At 43.1% G+C, this 18,239-nt stretch overlaps 1 protein-coding gene across 2 annotated transcripts in view; it reads left to right on the top strand.

Annotated features, from left to right (window-relative positions):
• Positions 1 to 18,239, top strand: part of CACHD1 (cache domain containing 1) — a 214,197-nt gene that overhangs the window by 150,028 nt on the left and 45,930 nt on the right. For both annotated transcript variants that reach the window (XR_007155029.1, XM_047872635.1), the window contains exons 5-8: positions 3,875 to 4,001; positions 6,859 to 7,003; positions 7,930 to 8,146; positions 15,116 to 15,265. Coding sequence is in view for 1 of the 2 variants with exons in the window: in XM_047872635.1 (XP_047728591.1) it covers positions 3,875 to 4,001; positions 6,859 to 7,003; positions 7,930 to 8,146; positions 15,116 to 15,265 (639 nt within the window). In the remaining variant the exon portion in view is untranslated. The remainder of the gene's footprint in view (positions 1 to 3,874; positions 4,002 to 6,858; positions 7,004 to 7,929; positions 8,147 to 15,115; positions 15,266 to 18,239) is intronic.

Here is an 18,239-nt window from a genome sequence, read left to right as displayed (position 1 = left end):
GCTTAGTGTCACTCAGAGTCCTGAGTGTTATAATTAGCTTGACTCTGCCTTCTGAGCTACAGTATGTGTCTGTGCCCTTTTCCAGCTAAGCCAGCCTATGGGGTCAGTGGTGAACCCCGTGACATTGGACTGCTCAGCTGGTGTGGGCCAGTTTTAGCAGCTCAGCCATTTGTTTTTTTCTCACAAGATTAAATGCTCACATTAGCTTAAGTCTTCTTGCCATTGTCCTATCCTTTCTGTCACGTGCCTTCTTAATTGCAATTTATTCACATTGTATATTTACACACTAATGCAGCTGGTTATTTTGATTGAGAAACACCAACATTTGTATATTCTGCCTCTCAAGAGACTTTTCAATCTGCTGATTGCCAATGCATTCAGCATCTATTCACTGACCTCATAGAGGCACTGTCGTGCTCTGGAAAGAGCATGTGGCTTTGGAGGCAGACACACCTAGATCAAATCATGACTCTGCCCTTGAGCAAGTTCATTCAGCATCTGTAAAACGGGTATAATAACAAACTCCTAAAGTAATTATGAAAATCGGCGCACTGTGTGTAAAACTGGTCTGTACGATGCTCAGTAAACTTTCACTGTCTTATTATCAAATCAGCCTTATTGAGACATAATTGACAGGCCATAAACTTCACAAGTGGAACATACAGTTGATATATTTTGACATGTATCATCTCCCGAAATCATCAGACAAGCAGGCTTTTTCTCTAATTACCTATTTCTGTGCCTGTCATGCTGGCAGTGGTGTTGGGAGAACAGAGTGTCAACCGTTATCGTTATCCTTGCTCTATATCGATTGAGTCATGATATCGATCTTTAATTGGATTTGGCATTAGAAGAGAGTTGGTTAAAACAAACGTGTCACAGATGGCTGAGAAAGAGTACTTCTGAGCAGAGGCTCCCAGCCTGTATGCTGCACACTTCAACCCTGCAGCTCTCACGGAGGGAGCACCTTGATGTGAAGAGAACTGGGCATCTCTGCTCAAGGCACAGAGGTGACTCTGATACAGAACTTGTCCTCAAGGATCTCCGACTCTGGGGATGGAGGAGCGAAAAGTTACCCGGAAAAGTAATTACTCTAACCAGAAGGTGGGAGAGGTAAGATGCTGGAGGATTTCAGAGACTGTAGTAGCTTCCAATTGGGCAGAAGCTCCAGGGAAGAAGAAACCATTTACTGCCACCTTCACATGTGTCTGTCTGAGTTAGGTGTGCAGAGCAGTTGAGACGAATACAGGTCCTACCCGTTGATAGCCTAAAACCTGACACTGTGCATCATGGGCCAGCAGGTTGGACGTATGCCCAGCCTTTTCCTGGACAGTGTCCAGCATTTCTGAGGAAAGAGCAAGCATGCAGCACCCCGGCCCAAGTTATCCAGTGGCCCCAACACCTCACTAACTTCTAGGAATGGGGGAAGCTGCCTCTGGGTTGCCTGTGTGGAAAATAGGCCTCTATTCACCTCCACATCTTGGTCAGAGAGGGGCCCAGTTGGGGTTCACACCACAGTGATAGATTGCTGCTGGGCCCTGGGGTCCTCATTACCATCATATCCATCATCTTCTGCTAGTACCGAATAATGGATGAAATTTAATCAGATGCCAAAGGAGTTCTCAGCAGGAGGGTTTGAGGAACCTTGCCTGATACTTACGCTCTAGTGGCGGAATGATTATGAGGAACCAAAATGATCTTTTGTGGGGAGACTAAATGTATCATGCACTGTATGAATTCTGATTTATTTTTAAAACATTCTCCCTCTCCTTGGCTCCCCTTTTAATAGTCTCACTGTAGCCTGTTTATTGTTACAGATGTTACTTTTAAATGAGGTCATTGAGCTTTACTTCCAAAGGCAGTGTTTGCCTTTTTATTGCCGGCTCGGCAGGGCTGCCTCAAGACCAGTGCTAACATGAGATCAAGGCGAAGGCTTCAGACCCCCAGAGAAAGAGCCGCCTCCATGTTGACATGCACTCACCTCAGCCATAGGTCTCCAGGGAGAGCATGGTCGCCTGAGTCCAGGTGTTGACCTTGACCTCTGCCTGGCAGAGTAGGATGGGCACCGGCATTGTGGTCACACGTGCTTGACTGCGGTCTTGTCCGCGGGGAGCCCTCAGGGAGGCCAGGAAACTCTGAGAGGGCTTCTTGGTCTGTAACTTGAGGATAATAATTTGTTACTCCTAGAATTTTTGTGAGGATAAAATACGCTGCACTTTCTCAGTGTATGTTTGGTGGGGTAATCGCTGAAAGCGTGAGGCACTGACCATGCTTTAGGCCCTCCGTGGAGTGCATATTACACACAGTGCAGTCAGGGGACCAGCACTATAACTGAAGGCTCACTGACCAAATCCAGCTTGCCGCTGATTGTTTGTAAATAAACTCTAATTGGCACACCCTCACACTTACGGCCGTCCGTGTCCTGGCTGCTGTGGCACTACAGCTGCTGAGTCGGATGCATTGCCACAGAGACTGCTTGGTCTGCAAAGCCAGAGTTCTTGACTCTGCGACTCTTTGCAAGAGTTTGCCGACCTCTGAACCAGACTCCAGGGTGGCCGCGTGGTGGTCAGAGCTTCTATACATTCTTGTCAAATGTGCGTCGCACTTTCTCTTTGCCTTTGCCCAGACTCCTCCTCCCCTTGCTTTGCGCCCCATGACCTGCTATGTAAATCTTCTGGTGGATCAGTTACTGCAACAGGGCTTGGTTTTTGCTCAACTGTGTGTATCCTGCAGCACGTAAAGCAGTAACGTACACATAGTGAGTGTATAATTTGTAACTGATTTAGTGGGGAAGAGAGTCAGAAGGGCATCAGAAGGGAGAGGATAAGCAAGGCTTCATGGAGGTTTGGGGACAGGACTGCATGCGGTAAGGTAGCTGTCATTCCTGCTGCACGTCAGTGGCATCGGCGGGATACAGTGTACATAGGAAGGGAGGCCATACCGTGTGGTAAGAACATAGGAACCAGGACACCCAGGCTTGAATCCCGACATGATCCTTTACTGATGAGACTTTAGACAAATCACTTAAGCTCTCTAAGCGCATTTTCTTTTTTTTTCTTTTTAGTTTTTTAATTTATTTTGAGACAGGGAGAGACAGTGTGCAAGTGGGGAATGGGCAGAGAGGGAGAATCCCAAGCAGACTCTTCAACACCAGTGCAGAGCCCGATGCAGGGCTCAAACACATGAACCTTGAGATCATGACCTGAGCCAAAGTTGGATGCTTAACCAACTGAGCCACCCAGGCGCCCGTCTAGGCATATGTTCTAAAGTCCAAAGTAGGGAATAATAATACTGCCTTCATCATACAGCTGTTTTAGGGGTTAAATGAGATAACATGAAGGAAAGCCTGGATCCCAGTACTGGCACATTAGAATCACTCTGTAAGCTATTACTAAATGATGGTGGTTCTGACCTTTCAAGTACCATCTGTGCTATTTTCCTCATTGTGGAGTGAACGGGGTCAAGGTCATGGGTCTAGTCCCTCTGGAGACTAGCCCTTTAATGTCACTCTTTTCCACAATTAGAGAATGTACCCGAAGCCAGCAAGTGTATGCTGGTCCAACAGGGACCAACCTACTGAGGGGAGAGGCTAGTGCAAATGAATCATTCATGCTGGGAAAATATTCCAGGACATAGAGTGTCACCATGCAGTGTTAAGAATAATAGCTTCGCTTGACTGAAGCATTCATTACATTTCTCTATTCATGGGTGTTTTTTAAGGAGCAGAAAGAAAATGTTTAGTGGAAAATTTACAGCCTTAGATCTAGTGGGATTTCTTCATACTACAAGCAGTTTATGCAAAACAGATGCCTAAGGAGTGGTGCCTGCCTGCACCTGTGGATTTGGTGGTTATATTTCATTTTCCCCACTCCAGTTCTTGCAGACAACCTGAAATCCAACCCTGGAATTAAGTGGCAATATTTCAGTTCGGAAGAAGGAATTTTCACTGTTTTCCCAGCACACAAGTTCCGGTGTAAGGGCAGCTATGAGCATCGCAGTAGGTATGTTGACTTGCTTGCTAAATGCTAAGGTTTTAATTACTACTTAAGAGTCATCTGTGTGAAATAGAGACTCCTCATTTACATACATGGTTCTGCCTCGAAGCTGTGATTTCAGGAACTTGTTCTGAAATGATTTCACCACTGAGCATATGTGGCTATGGAAACTCTAGGAAGGGCAAATGATAAAGCCCAGAGTTTGTCTATAAGCTGTCTAACAAGCCAAAGAAAACAAAATATTCACTAAATAAATTAAATTGTTGGAGGCGCCCAGGTTGTTTTGAGCTTCAGGCATCTTTGATGAGACAGAAATGATAATCCTTTCTCTAAAGTGCCACCCTACATGACTTCATAGCCTGTCTCAGAGTGGACTTTGTGATTCCCAGCTTTCCTTTCTGTGACAATGCGCTTAGCCGTCTTTTTGAAATTTACATGCAATCTGAACTACTAGAAGTTTTAAGGTTGTCCAGAACACATTGGATTGAAGATGGTTAACATCCCTGCTCTTCTCACGGAAATGAGTGGAGTGTGTACCGTTTAGCCAGAAGGGTGGTAATGGTGAGCTCATTTGTATGACAAGACTCATCAATTTACAGAACCCCTTAGGCAAAGGCACTTCCCTTTTGAATCCCTACAGCTTCCCTTCACAGTGTCAGATGTTTGATGCCAGAAAATCTGGAGCTAGTGCAAGATGTTCGTTTTTCATGCCATTTTTTGGAGTCTGAATTAGCCATCCCTTTAGCCTCTCTTTATCTTTACTTTAAATTGTGTCTAAAATTTTCCCCAGGGAAAATACCTCTTCTGTGCTTTTCCTAGAAAGATCTTTGTGTTGTTGGTATGGTTTCTACTGTTCCCTCTCTAGACATCCTGGTTGAAGACTTCAGTGTCTTAGAGACTAGACCAGAAGCCATGACCTTGGGTCTAGTCTGGCTCATCTAAGGAGAGGCCAAGACCCCATGAACCATCTAATTTGCCTTTACTTCTAAGAAGATAGTTTGACTGGCATGCTGCTGTTAATGAATCACCCATGAGGGAAAGTCCAGAAGGACAAGCAGGGCCTTGTCACAAATCATCTGCACTCACCTCCACTTGGAAGGTTTCATGTATATCCACTCTGAATCTGCATTAAACCAACCCTCAAGGCTGTCTTCCCTTGGCCAAGTAGTAATCCAGGTTCCTCCCCTCATAGATTGCTGTTCCCAGCTCTTTACTTGACTTAACTGTTGCAAGTTCTCTACATCCTTTGAAATGTGGAATGGGCTTTCAGAGCTCACAAGAAAGGAACCCGTGGATACAAATCATGCTGTGGGAACTGATTCCCTGATTTTACATTTAATGTTACTATTTATACATCCCTCTAAAACAGTTTTTTAACAACTTATTGTGACAGTGTGAACACATTCTGCTTTTCATTTCATATGGGTTGAGTTGGAAAGGAGATATGCTAGCTTTGTTTTTGTTTTTGTTTTTGTTTGTTTCTTGTTTTTTTAATTCACTCACCTTGCCTGGAAGACATGCAGAGTTCAGTATTTGACATGGTTGTCTGTGTTGGGATAGTCAGATTTGCTTCCTTTCTAGTTTCTCTTTCATTTCTGTAGCCATCTCTCCTGGATTCTTTTATTCCGTTTCCCTACTGGCTTAATGTTACTGACTTGTGAAAGTACGGTGCTACTTCAGGGTTAATGTAGGACGTTTGGCTTGAGAACAAAAGTGTAAACTTGGCCAGATTTTGAAAGATTCTTTTTTTTTTTTTTTTGAACTTTGCCTATATTTCTTAATTTGTGCCCAGGCTTTTGTGACTCAACTGGCATCTGACATTTCATGGAAAAATCTAGGTTTTAGGGGTGTCTCTAAACAATTCTCTTGAGGCTGACTTGCTTTCTTAAGCTCCCCCTAATTTGTTCCAGCTTTAAAACTGTGAATAGAGACCTCATTAAACCTCTCTCACAAGCCTTCCTGTACTGCACATTAGCTGAAGCCTGCTTTTGATGGGAGGCATTTCTCCTTTGGACCTTCCCCACCCTCCCTCCACCCCCTTTTCTTAATGTTGGCAAACAAAAACCTGGCAAGGAGAGCTGCTATCACAGGCTTGGACAAATTTGATGGCATGGTTTTAAATGCTCAGATAAGGGGCCTTTTGGTGGCTGACCTGTGTGAATTGCTTTAGTACAGAAAGGAAAGGGCTCTCTTAAGCTGTTAGCTTTGTCTGGTAGAGACAAACCAAACCTGCTATTGAAGGCTGCCCAGTGTGCTCACGGATCCCAGTCTGCCTCACTTTTAGCACAGCCCCACTCTGTACGTCTGCAGAGGAGGACGTGGCACGGGCCAGTGGACCGTCCTCTCCCTCTTGGGCAGTCTCTGCAGCCCGTAGGACCACCAGTTCCATTTTCTGTAGCTATTGGGTAACCTTGAGCAGTATCACCACACACAGCTGAGAGCATTGCCTTTCAAGTATGTTGAAAAGGCCAGCCCCCCAAAGTATTTGCTGCCCCCCCTTTTTTTCAAGTTTATTTTTTATGTAATCTCTATACCCAATTGTGGGCTTTGAACCCACAACCCCAAGATCAAGAGTCACATGCTCCACCAACTGAATTTGCTTCTTAGGATCTCCTCCCAGTTGCTTTAATCTTTGGAAGACCTAAGTTACCAGTCCCTGTTCTATGTTTACTATTGTCTCAAGGTAGTGTTTCAGTGCACCAATACCATTTCTCCTTGCCAGCTGATCTCTCCATCTTTGTGCCATCCCTGGAAAAACACATGGACATCAAATGCCTGCACATCTGTAGTGTTCACAGCTGTGTAGGTTGAGGTCTTTTTACCTAAACCAGGACTGACCCCAGAGAGCTTCTCCCCCTTCTAGACCTATCTACGTCTCCACGGTCCGGCCACAGTCAAAGCACATAGTAGTGATCCTGGACCATGGGGCTTCTGTCACGGACACCCAGCTTCAGATCGCCAAGGATGCTGCCCGGGTCATCCTCAGCGCCATCGATGAACATGATAAGGTGACCATTACCCCAGTGACCCCTGTGGCAACTGAATCTTCCGTCAATGCCTTTCAAAAAGTACTTTATGTTTTATGATCTATATTTTTAAATCCATATTTAAAATGACTTTGGGAAAAGAGAGTTGGTTTGGTTTTTATTCTTGTTTGAGCAAGCAGCTACCAACTCTGGTTTCCAAATCTCTTTTACAATTGCCCCCACCAAGCCAAGTCTTGTGCTTCTTCCTTCATGGCTTCTGGTAAGATTTCCAATAAGCTGTGACTTTCACACTGGAAGTTGTGTGCTGAGGGGGGGAAAAGGACAAGGGCTTGATGCTGGTGGATGGCTGAACTTTATCTCAACATTTATGAGAAGTGTGGGATAAGGGAAGGCTTCTAGAGGTGTCCTAATCTCTAGGATACCTCAGAGACAGGTGTGTCTATAGCTAATGATAATCTGTTGCGTGTGGACGTTTTGTGCTTCATCATTTTGACTTTTTCAGCTCCTAAGGTTTTACTGACTAATCTAGTTGCTTAAAACACTCTGTGGCTTTACCCTCACCCCCACCTCCAATTGGAAAACCAAGATGGTTAGTACTTGCTAAGATTTTTCCCTGCATGCAACAGTTATTCTTAATGTTATAGAAGAACACCATACTGCTGACTTCATCTTGAAACAAACAAATCAACAAAAAAACAAACTCTAGAGTCCCTCCCCGTTACCAGTTCTTTAGGTTTGGTAATCTAGGATTTATTAAATTAGGATTTAACTAATCCTTTTCAAATTGGATAGATTTATGCCTCCAAACATTTATTTTTTAAACTCTCAGAAACTGTTCTGTAGGCCTTCTCAGTTCTTGGGCTTTTCCAGAATTAAGAAAAAAAACAAAGAAACAAACAAAAACTTTCAAATGATAAGATAACAAGATTTCTTTTTCTGTCCTCCAGATCTCTGTGCTGACTGTGGCCGACACGGTCAGGACGTGCTCACTCGACCAGTGCTATAAGACGTTCCTGTCTCCAGCCACCAGTGAGACAAAAAGGAAAATGTCCACCTTCGTCAGCAGCGTCAAGTCTTTGGACAGTCCTACCCAGCATGCAGTGGGATTTCAAAAGGCATTTCAGCTGATTCGAAGCACAAACAATAACACAAAGTTCCAAGCGAGTAAGTGTGCTCTCTCAGAGGACTTAGAAACTAACAGATCAAGGATGTCGATAGGAATACATTGTAAATTGATCACACAGATGTGTCGAGAGGGATTTTTAAAAAACCGACCTGGGATAAAATTTTCATGTGTTGTCCCATTCGTCATCTAGGACTAAGATCTTAATTCAGTTTTCTCATCTTTTCCAATCAAAGGTACTCAGCCTGCACGATTTCTTCCTTCACAGAGTCTCTTCTTCCTGCCCCTTTATTAAGAACACAGCCCCATTTATTTCCCAGGGGAATATCCACGTCCTTTTTAATGCTAATTGTCAGCCTTGCCTCTCGTGGACTTAAGAGTGGATGTCTGCTTGTGCGCATGTGCACGTAAACAGGCTGCAGGATTCTTGCCTTGATCCTTCCTTCTTGTAACCAGCTGTCATTTAGATGAGCACGGCCCTTCAAATGTACAAAGGCACTCTAATTTAATTTTCATGTATTAAAGAAAATCTGGAATTAGGATGCATGCTAAACTGAAGGAAAAGATATTTGAAATAAGACACATGCTTTGAAACTACTGAAAGGAATCTTATGTCATTTTCCCTTTTATATTCTAATATCTATTTGTTGGATTTTTTTTAATGAATATATCCTATTGAGATAAACTTAAAGAATATATTTTCAAGTTGTTCCGTATGTCTGCATTAAAACTAAGATAGTATTGAGAAATGCAAAGCATAGTAACTGGCACCTGGTGGTCCCTTAAAAGGTGGAGGCTACTGGAATTATTACAACTAATGATGGTAGATGCCATATTTGGTTTATGTTTGTATATAACAAATTACCACGAATTTAATAACAGCTTAAAACAATGTACGTTTATTATCACACAGATCATTCCGTGGGTCAGGAGTTCAGACATGGCTTACCTGCGTTCTAGTTGAAAGGATTTATTTAGGGTTGAACAAGACTCAGTCTAGACATCACCTAGGTCTGTGGTCTCCTCTGAAGTTTGGAGTCTTCTTCCAAGCTCAGCTGTTGGCAGAATTCATTTCCTTGCAACTGTAAAACTCCCATGTACTTGTTTCTTCAAAGCCAGCTGGAGAGTGTCTCTTCTTTGAGCCCCTGACTTCAGGGACGGCTTGGACCCTCTTTTAAAGGGCTCATTTGTTCTAATCAGACCCATCCCCTTTTGAATTAATCCGTTTTCTCTCCCTTGTGATTAACTTATTAGAAACCCCAATTACATCTGCAAAATCTCTCCATCTTTGGATGGATGTACTATATGTAGTACAATCACAGAAGTGAGGGTGTGGGCCATTGGGATCATCTTAGAATTTTGCCTACCAGTCCTGTCAAGCATCAACTAGCCACAGACCAATATTACAGGATGGCTGAGAGTAAAGTTCCCCACAATTCAGTAAGGCCAGTGGAACAAGGTTGACTCCCAAGTATTCAAGACAGATTGGCTAGTTGGTCAATGCCATTTATCAGCTGCTGTTTACCTATCCACACTCCTCACCAGACTTTTCTACTTGATTTCTCAGTCGTTAAGCCACGTTCAGAGTTTAAGTCCATTTTTTATTATTACGGTATTCATATAATGGAGAGAAATGTTTGGCTGTGGCCTGGCAGTGATTGTGAGTCAAGGGAGCCCAAAGTAAGTTAATGAGGATCATTTTGGGGAGCATGGTAAACTAGAGGGCACATGGCCCATGGAGAAGGCAGCTGTTTTTCTATGCAGCCTGTGATTGCCACGTAGGAGGGCCTGCCCAGGGTTGCCAGATCTCCTATTTTAAGAGAAGCCAGAAATCTGGATTTTTATGTGAACCCCCTTGGTTTTCAAATGTTGACATTTGTTTCAGCTTTAAAACTGAGACCTCATTAAACCTCTTCTTACAAACTTCCCTGCACTACACATTAACAGAAGGCTGCTTTAATGGGAGGCATTTCTCCTCTGGGTTTTTTGGTTTTTCTTAATGTTGGCAAACAAAAACATGGCAAGAAGAGTGACCATCACAGCCTTGGAGGAATTTTGATGGCACTGTTACTTAAATACTCACTGGAGTCCTTTTTAAGCCAAGTAAGATGTTCCTAAATTTTTGCTCATGGGCATTTACTTGACAGCTTCTACTGGCAGTTGAGAGGAAAAAGAACTCAGAGTGAATTGCATAAGGAAACACATCAGAAATTAGCATTGTCCAGCTCATTAGGGAGAGATTTGAGGTGTTTTCAAGCAATTTAGCATAGTGGTTAAGTATGTGGGTTTTGGACTTTAACCAATGTGAGTTCAAATTCCTACTCTGAAATTTTTATAAACTTGCGAACTCGTGTAAATTATTTGATCTCTCCAGGCCTAATTTCCTCTTCTGCAAACTGAGGGTGATAATAAGATCGAGGATTCCATCATAAATATTAAATGAATATTACCCGTGGTTATTATGATATTCAGTTTCCCATAGGATTTCTAGCTCTGGCTAAACTAGAGCAGACACCTCAAACATCTAAGTTGACCTCAAGCCTAGATGGCTGAGGACTACACTTTATAGACTTGGCTACAGCATAGGGAGGGATGTACTCATCTTAGGAGCTCGCACTCTATCTCATTACTTCTCTTCTGCTTCCTAGATAATTATTTAGCTTCTGCTGAATGCCTAATACTGTTTTAAAGCCCCAGGGTGGGGGGGAGTTCTAATGAGTAAGACCTACCCTGTAAGATTGTTGTAAGGATTAGTCTGTGCATGATAATAAAGTATCTGCCCCAGGTGAGTAGCTATATGAACACAGGCTATCTGCCATAAATCGTGGTGGCTTTGTACCAATTTGTTCTGCACTAATCAGAACATCCAAAACTTTTACCCATTGCTGGCTCTTTTTCAGTCCCATGGCAAATCTGTAACTGATACCATCGACATATTTGGGTTGCCTGTTGAGGGTGGGATTGGTTCGTAGGTCATTTTGTAGCAGAAGGAATACAATGGTGAGGTAGGAGTGGGGAATCCAATGGCTTGGGCGAAGTCCAAATTTGAGTTGCTCTTTCCTCTTTGATATTGACCTCAACACATGCTTGTATCAAGGCTTGGACAGGGACTTGTCAAATGGAAGCTGTTGTGTTTTCTTCCAGGCACATGCTATGTCTTTGCTCCACCCCAAGCCCTTATAATTACTCATTCATGACATTACTAATTATAAGGTTTAATTCCTCTGAGTGCCTAGGGAAGGAATATCCAAATAAGTAAAAACATAATATATCAAATTTGGCAGATCCGATATCTAAAAAGGATAGGACTAGGAGAGAGGCTGGGCAGAGACAATGAGGATGTTTATAGGGTGGATGTCTTACTGTTGGAATGGGAAGGAAAAATACTGGACTACTAAAGGAGGGGCTGCAGGCTGCTGGCCTTCTGGCTTTCCAAATGTGGGCCTGTGCCTTAACACCAGCTCTCAGTGACAGCATATTTTATCTAGAGTCATAAAGCTAACTAAGGAAACTCAGAGAGTTCTCTTTTAGGTCCGTCTTACGTGTGTCCAGGCATTTATCACATATGGTACCTTTGCCGTGGGGTGATGGTTTGTTTGCCTCATACTTCAGATCAGCCTCATGGTATATCTATACTCCCCCAACTAGGGAATCAAGTAGTATTTTTTTTCCAGTCTGAAGTTTAAGTGAGAAGTTTGGGGACTAACAATATTTCATAGGACAGTATTTACATCATTGGAAAAATATTGACATCAAGTTTAAGGTGGATATTTCTAAGCTTAGAGATTTTTTGTGTGTGTGTCAGCCTTCGCTTCTTAATTCCTGATGAATAAATAGTACAGTTAAATTTGCAGTTAGTGGGGTGCCTGGGCGGGTTCAAGCCCCACATTGGGCTCTGTGCTGACAGCTCAGAGCCTGTAGCCTGCTTTAGATTCTGTGTCTCCCTCTCTCTCTCTGCCCCTCCCGTCTCATGCTCTGTCTCGCTCTGTCTCTCAAAAATAAATAAACATTAATTTTTTTCTTAACTTGCAGTTAGTATTAGAGAATTATTCAACAATCATAATACACTTATTTGTGTATTAAGTTTTGGTAGTAAATAAGAGACAACAACTTAGATTGCATTTACTTCTTTGAGTCAATTTTATTAAACTCCGTTCAGTTCAATGTACAACATTGATACAACATTAATTATTCAATTCTGTATAATAAAGAATGCGGGGCGCTTGGGTGGCTCTGTCAGTTAAGCATCTGACTTCATCTCAGGTCGTGATCTCACGGTCTGTGAGTTTGAGCCCCGCATTGGGCTCTGTGCTGACATCTCAGAGCCTGAAGCCTGCTTCCGATTCTGTGTCTCCCTCTCTCTCTGCCCCTCCCCTGCTTGTTCTTTCTTTCTCTCTCTCTCTCTCTCTCTATCTCTCTCTCTCTCTCTCTCAAAAATAAAGATTTTTAAATCTTTAAAAGATTTAAATATTTAAAAAAAAAGAATGCTTCCAAGTTTAAAATGGAAATCTAGGGGCGCCTGGGTGGCGCAGTCGGTTAAGCGTCCGACCTCAGCCAGGTCACGATCTCGCGGTCCGGGAGTTCGAGCCCCGCGTCAGGCTCTGGGCTGATGGCTCAGAGCCTGGAGCCTGTTTCCGATTCTGTGTCTCCCTCTCTCTCTGCCCCTCCCCCGTTCATGCTCTGTCTCTCTCTGTCCCAAAAATAAATAAATGTTGAAAAAAAAAAAAATTAAAAAAAAAATAAATAAATAAAATAAAATAAAATGGAAATCTATAAACTGAAGGAAACCTAATCTTTGTATCCTCATCATTGTTAGGATAATTTTTTAAAAGGGTAACTAACTGTATTCATTACCTATTGCTGGGTAACAAATTCCCCCAACACTCAGTCACTTAAAAAACATTAAATAAACATTTACTATCTCAGTGTTTGTAGGTCAGGAATCTAGATACATCATAGTTGGGTGCCTCTGGCTTAAGATGTCTCATGAGGTTAGTCACACTGTTGGCCAGAGTTGATATCATCTCAGAGTTCAACTTGGGAAGGGCCAGCTTCCAAGTTCATTCACGTGGTTGCTGGAGGGACTCAATTCTGAGGGCCTCGGTGCCTGGCTTCTAACGAGGCTTCTATGAGCCATATGCTATGGCCCATAGCATAGTGTCTGACTCAGAGTGAGAGAGCCTGCACAGTGGAAGCCACTGGCTTTTTGTAACCGAATCGACTTCTTAATACCTCCCCACCCCCATTACCTCTCCTGCATTCTATTCCCGAGAAGCAAGTCTTGAAATGCAGCCCACACTCAGAGGGAGACAGTTACACGAGGGTATGGCTATCAGGAAATAGGATCACTGGCAGACCAACTTGGAGGTTGCCTACCACAGTACCTATAAAGTAACCTCAGTTAAATGACAAGAATAAGGACCTGAAGAAATAAGCATATGACATACTATATAAATATTTATTTCTCAATAGAAAGGTAAACTCCCACATAGGATATCTCAATAAAAATGTATAGTGAGCCGGGGCGCCTGGGTGGCTCAGTCGGTTAAGCGTCCCGTCCGACTTCGGCTCAGGTTATGATATCGCGGTTCCTGAATTCGAGCCCCGCGTCGGGCTCTGGGCTGACCGCTCAGAGCCTGGAGCCTGTTTCAGATTCTGTGTCTCCCTCTCTCTCTGACCCTCCCCCGTTCGTGCTCTGTCTCTCTCTGTCTCAAAAATAAATAAACGTTTAAAAAAAAAATGTATAGTGAGCCAAAGAATCTCAGATTGGAAAAACTGTGTAGAAGTCCAGCTCACTTAATTCCCTCCCTCCATTCAGTATTCAGCCTCTGTTTACTTATCTCCAGTGGTAGGAAATTCACTACTTTTATTTTGTAGTAAATCCACTTGAAGGAAATTCTTCACACTGAGTTAAAATGACCTCCTCAATCACTCTACCCACAAGCCCTAGTTGGGAAGTAATTTAATCTTGAGTGATAGGTGCTGCTTCAGACGGATAGGAGGGTTTTGTTTGGGGGAGGGGGGTGTTAAGGTTTCTTTCTCTTTTACTCTGTTTGCCATCAGCCTTTGGTTCGCTCGTCTCTTGAATTAACCAGTTAGTCCTCACAACAATCCTGCAAGGAAAGTACTGTCATTATCCCCATTTTGTAGACAGGTTAAGAGAGCGAGTGTAGAGAGGTTAGAAAATCTGCCTAAAATTACCCAGGCACAACTTATAAGTTACAGAGCTAGGATTTCAACACAGGTGAAATGTTTTTACTGACTCTCATCTTGATGTTTTTACTACTCTTCTACGCTAAGTTTTAAAAAACAAAAATGTTTTGGGGCGCTTGGGTGGCTCAGTCAGTTAAGTGTCCAACTCTTGGTTTCAGCTCTGATCACGTGGGTTCAAGCCCCAGATTGTGCTCTACGCGGACAGTGTGGAGCCTGATTGGGATTCCCTCTCTCCCCCCACCTCTGTCTCTCTGCCCCTCCCCAAGTTGCGCTTTCTCTGTCTCAAAAAAATAAAATAAACTTTAAAAAATAAAATAAAAATAAAAACAAAAATGTTTTCTGGAGCTACTTAGTGTAGGGACAAATAACCTTACATTTTAAGAGCCTGTGGAAGAACTACCATCCATTTTAAAGCCTCGTCACCCTTAAACTGTTTGTTCCTGGTAAAGCCCCTGAGTCACTGAGGAAAGGATATATCGGGTCCTGAATCCTCTGTTTCAGAAGGCAAGAGAGATCTCCATCTGGGATGGCTAAATTACCACACCATGAATGCCTGAAGGAAATCACCTTTTATCTGGTAAATTTATTAGGAACTTCTCTTCAGCTAACACTGGGTAAATGAGGCCTCATGGCCCACAAAGGGCAGGATGGAAGGGAAGCAGAGGCAGGGAAGGAGGCTGAATACCCGGCCAGGCAGGTCCTTGAGGTGGGAAAGTCCAAAGGAAATGAAAAAGAAACAGAACTGCTGCCTTTAGCTAGAATCCAACGTAACATTCAATTTGTATGTTTTTGTTTAGATACAGACATGGTCATAATTTACCTGTCAGCTGGCATCACATCAAAGGACTCTTCGGAAGAAGATAAAAAGGCAACTCTCCGCGTCATCAATGAAGAAAATAGCTTTCTAAACAACTCTGTAATGATTCTCACCTATGCCCTCATGAATGGTAGGTAGTATTCCGAGATTTTTCTTTCAGATGAAAGTTCTCTCTAAGTGCATGCTGCTTTCAAAAAAAAAAAAAAAAAAGTAAAAAAGAGCCCTAACAGCGTGCACTTTGATGAAGGGTATGAGGAGAGACAGCTAAGCAGCTTCCTGCACAAGCCTTTCTCTCCCTAACGTTGGTATTCAGGGCATATGTTAGGATGTCCCTCTCTCTCTCTCTCCAGCGCGCTCTCCAACCAGCTGCTCCTTTCTGAACCTTGTCCAGTTATGTGGGCTTGCAAATGATTCTGTATAGCTCCATTTTTTTCAGTTCTCCTTCATATTCTTGGATTTTGATACTGCGTGGAGGTTATTAACTGAGCTCATTGATTTAAGCTTCAGGAAGCCAAAATACTGACCTAGATTCATCTCTATAACCAAGTCAGTGAGTATCACGTTTCCCTGCAGAATCCCCACCTACAACCTCTTCTGCTACTTTCTCCACCTCAGCTTCCTTAACTATATAATGGAGATAAGAGTTAGCTACGTGACAGGGTTGTTGGGAAGATTAGCTCTAATGTACAGTAAACACTGGAGAGTGTCACTTTCCAGGTACTCATGAAGGTTGATTTTGTTGCTATTAGATCAGTATGTGAAAGGGTTTCATAAATCTGCCAATCTGAGGAGATAATATTTTTCCTTCTCTCCAACGCGTCCTCCAGTCTGAGTTCAGCCCAGTTTTCTAACTTTTCTGCTCTGTCCTGTCTCTTCACCTGTTAATGCATATTGCCCTTCCCCCAGAGTATCTTCTCCAGACCCCTTAACCTCAGTGTTCATGGCGACCATATTCGCAAAGCCATGTCTTGATCCATATGGTCTTTCATCCCTCCCATCCATTTCCAGATTTCCATGCAGAACCACGTGGCTTTAGGGACAGTGGTTCTCATTTTAACATGCTAAGGATTACTTGGAGGTTACTGTTTAAATGCAGATTCCCAGGCAGTGCCCTCAGATTTTTATTCAGACCCTCCTAGGCAGAATGCAGGAATCTGTGTGGGTGAGCATGATTCCTTCCCAGATATTTTGTGGACTCTACATGGAAGAACTCAGGGTGTGAGGTCTAAAGGTTCTGAGTTCCGGTCTCCATTTATTAGCTGGTGGCGTATGGCAAGTTACTTAATCTTTTTAGGCTTCAGTTATATCTGTAAAATGAAAATAATAAGATCTCCCTAGAGGTGCTGTGATAATAAATAAACAGGATACAATGTGTTAAAAGCTCCCAACACGGGTACCTGATAAATAACAGGTCCTCAAAGCCAGTTGTAGGAGTGAATTAAAGTTTGTGTAATTTTTTTTCTGGCTTGTTATAGCTCAAAGGCCAAGGAGCCTCTGTCTCACTCTGGCTCAGGGTCAGCTCTCTGTTCAGTATTTCAGTATTCCTTGTCGCCAGAGTGTTGTGCTTGCTTCTGTTAAACGTGTTGTCCATTACGCTGAATGATGTGCTCACCCGTCTCCTTCCACTTTCCAGAAGAATGAGCTGCTCAGCCATGAGCCGTGTCTTAGTTTTCTATGTATCCTGAGCATCAGGCACAGGGCTGGGCACAGCTGAGGTGGGCAAGGATGGCCTGTTTTTGCCTGGGACACATATCTTTCAGTGTTATCTCTGGGTGCCATTTACTCTTTTTTCCTATGGTTTAGCTTCTTTGACTCGTGCAAGGAAGGAAGAGACAGAAGAAGGGAAGAGAATAAAGGTGGTTGAGCCTACAAAGTATAACATAGTGCACTGAGGTTTTGGAGATGTATTGTACAAAGTGCCTGTCCTCAAGAAGCTTGTGACTTCTTGAGAAAGACTACAGACAAGGCAGATGAATTAAATGCAATGGTAAGGAAACTTACAAGGAAGTGATCACTTATTTTCCATTAGATTTGAAGGTCTGCCCAGGCAGATACTAAGTAAAGAAGCTTCCTCGCTATCACCCTTGTCTTCAGTGGTGCTAAATCTTCCCACTAGAGTATTTTGTGCACCTGCTATACCCCTGATAATCCCACTCTTTAAAAACCTCTGGTTACTGCCCTCTAATCAACCTCAACTCTTCTTTTTTCTCCCTGTAATCTAACTGGACACAACATCATCACTGCCAGGTTTCCGTCTCTCCAAATGCCATCTCTGAGCTTTGTTCATTAAGATTGACACATGCCCTTCCTCTACCAGTCAGGCTTCAGATAGGGAAGCAGAGCCACTATGAGAATTTTGGTAAAATGAATTTATCATCAGAATTAAAGTATATGCAATTAAGGGGAAACCTGGAAAAGTAAAGATCCAGAAAGAGAAATGGACAACTCAGCGTTTAGTAACCAGCCCTGGCGTGGGTGAATAGGTTGGAGCTTGTAGGAATGTCTGAAAGCTAGGAACATCGAAGATCACTTGGGAGGTCTGCATAGAAGCCTATGAGAGGTTGTTGGCCCTCCGTGGCTGCTCTACCCCTGTGAGTTCTCAGTGAAGCATCTGGACTGAACCTAGGGTTGCCCTTGTTGAGCAAGCTAGCCTGCAGCTGAGAAAGGGAACTGAATGCAGATCAGGGAAGGTTACAACAAACTGCAACATTCTGGTCCCTCTGTGTCTGTTCCACCTCTCCAATCAGCAACACTTCACTTTTGGGCCACCTTTAACCTAGAAACATACAGGAAAAGGATTCTGGGAAATATAGTCTCCAGGATGGCCATTGTTGGTGATAGAACCATCTACCATACCTACCAGTCTGTCACTCTACTGCTACCTTTGCTTCTCATTTCATGATGTAGTACATATAATACCCAAGCTTGGATCACCTTCCAGCCCACACTGTTCTTTTTTGCCTAGTAGATGCTCCTGTTTGTTACTTTGCTTTTATGTTTGAGTCAAACAGTACATGACAAAGAAAGGAAATGTATTTTTTGCGTTTGTCTCCTTTTATCATTCATTTCTGTGAGCTTCTCAAGGATGTAAGGCCAGGGATTAA

Source organism: Prionailurus viverrinus, chromosome C1, assembly GCF_022837055.1.
Source record: "Prionailurus viverrinus isolate Anna chromosome C1, UM_Priviv_1.0, whole genome shotgun sequence".
In the NCBI taxonomy this organism is placed as follows: Eukaryota; Metazoa; Chordata; class Mammalia; order Carnivora; family Felidae; genus Prionailurus; species Prionailurus viverrinus.
Note: the sequence above shows the minus strand (reverse complement) of the source record. Positions and strands in the feature narration are given on the sequence as shown.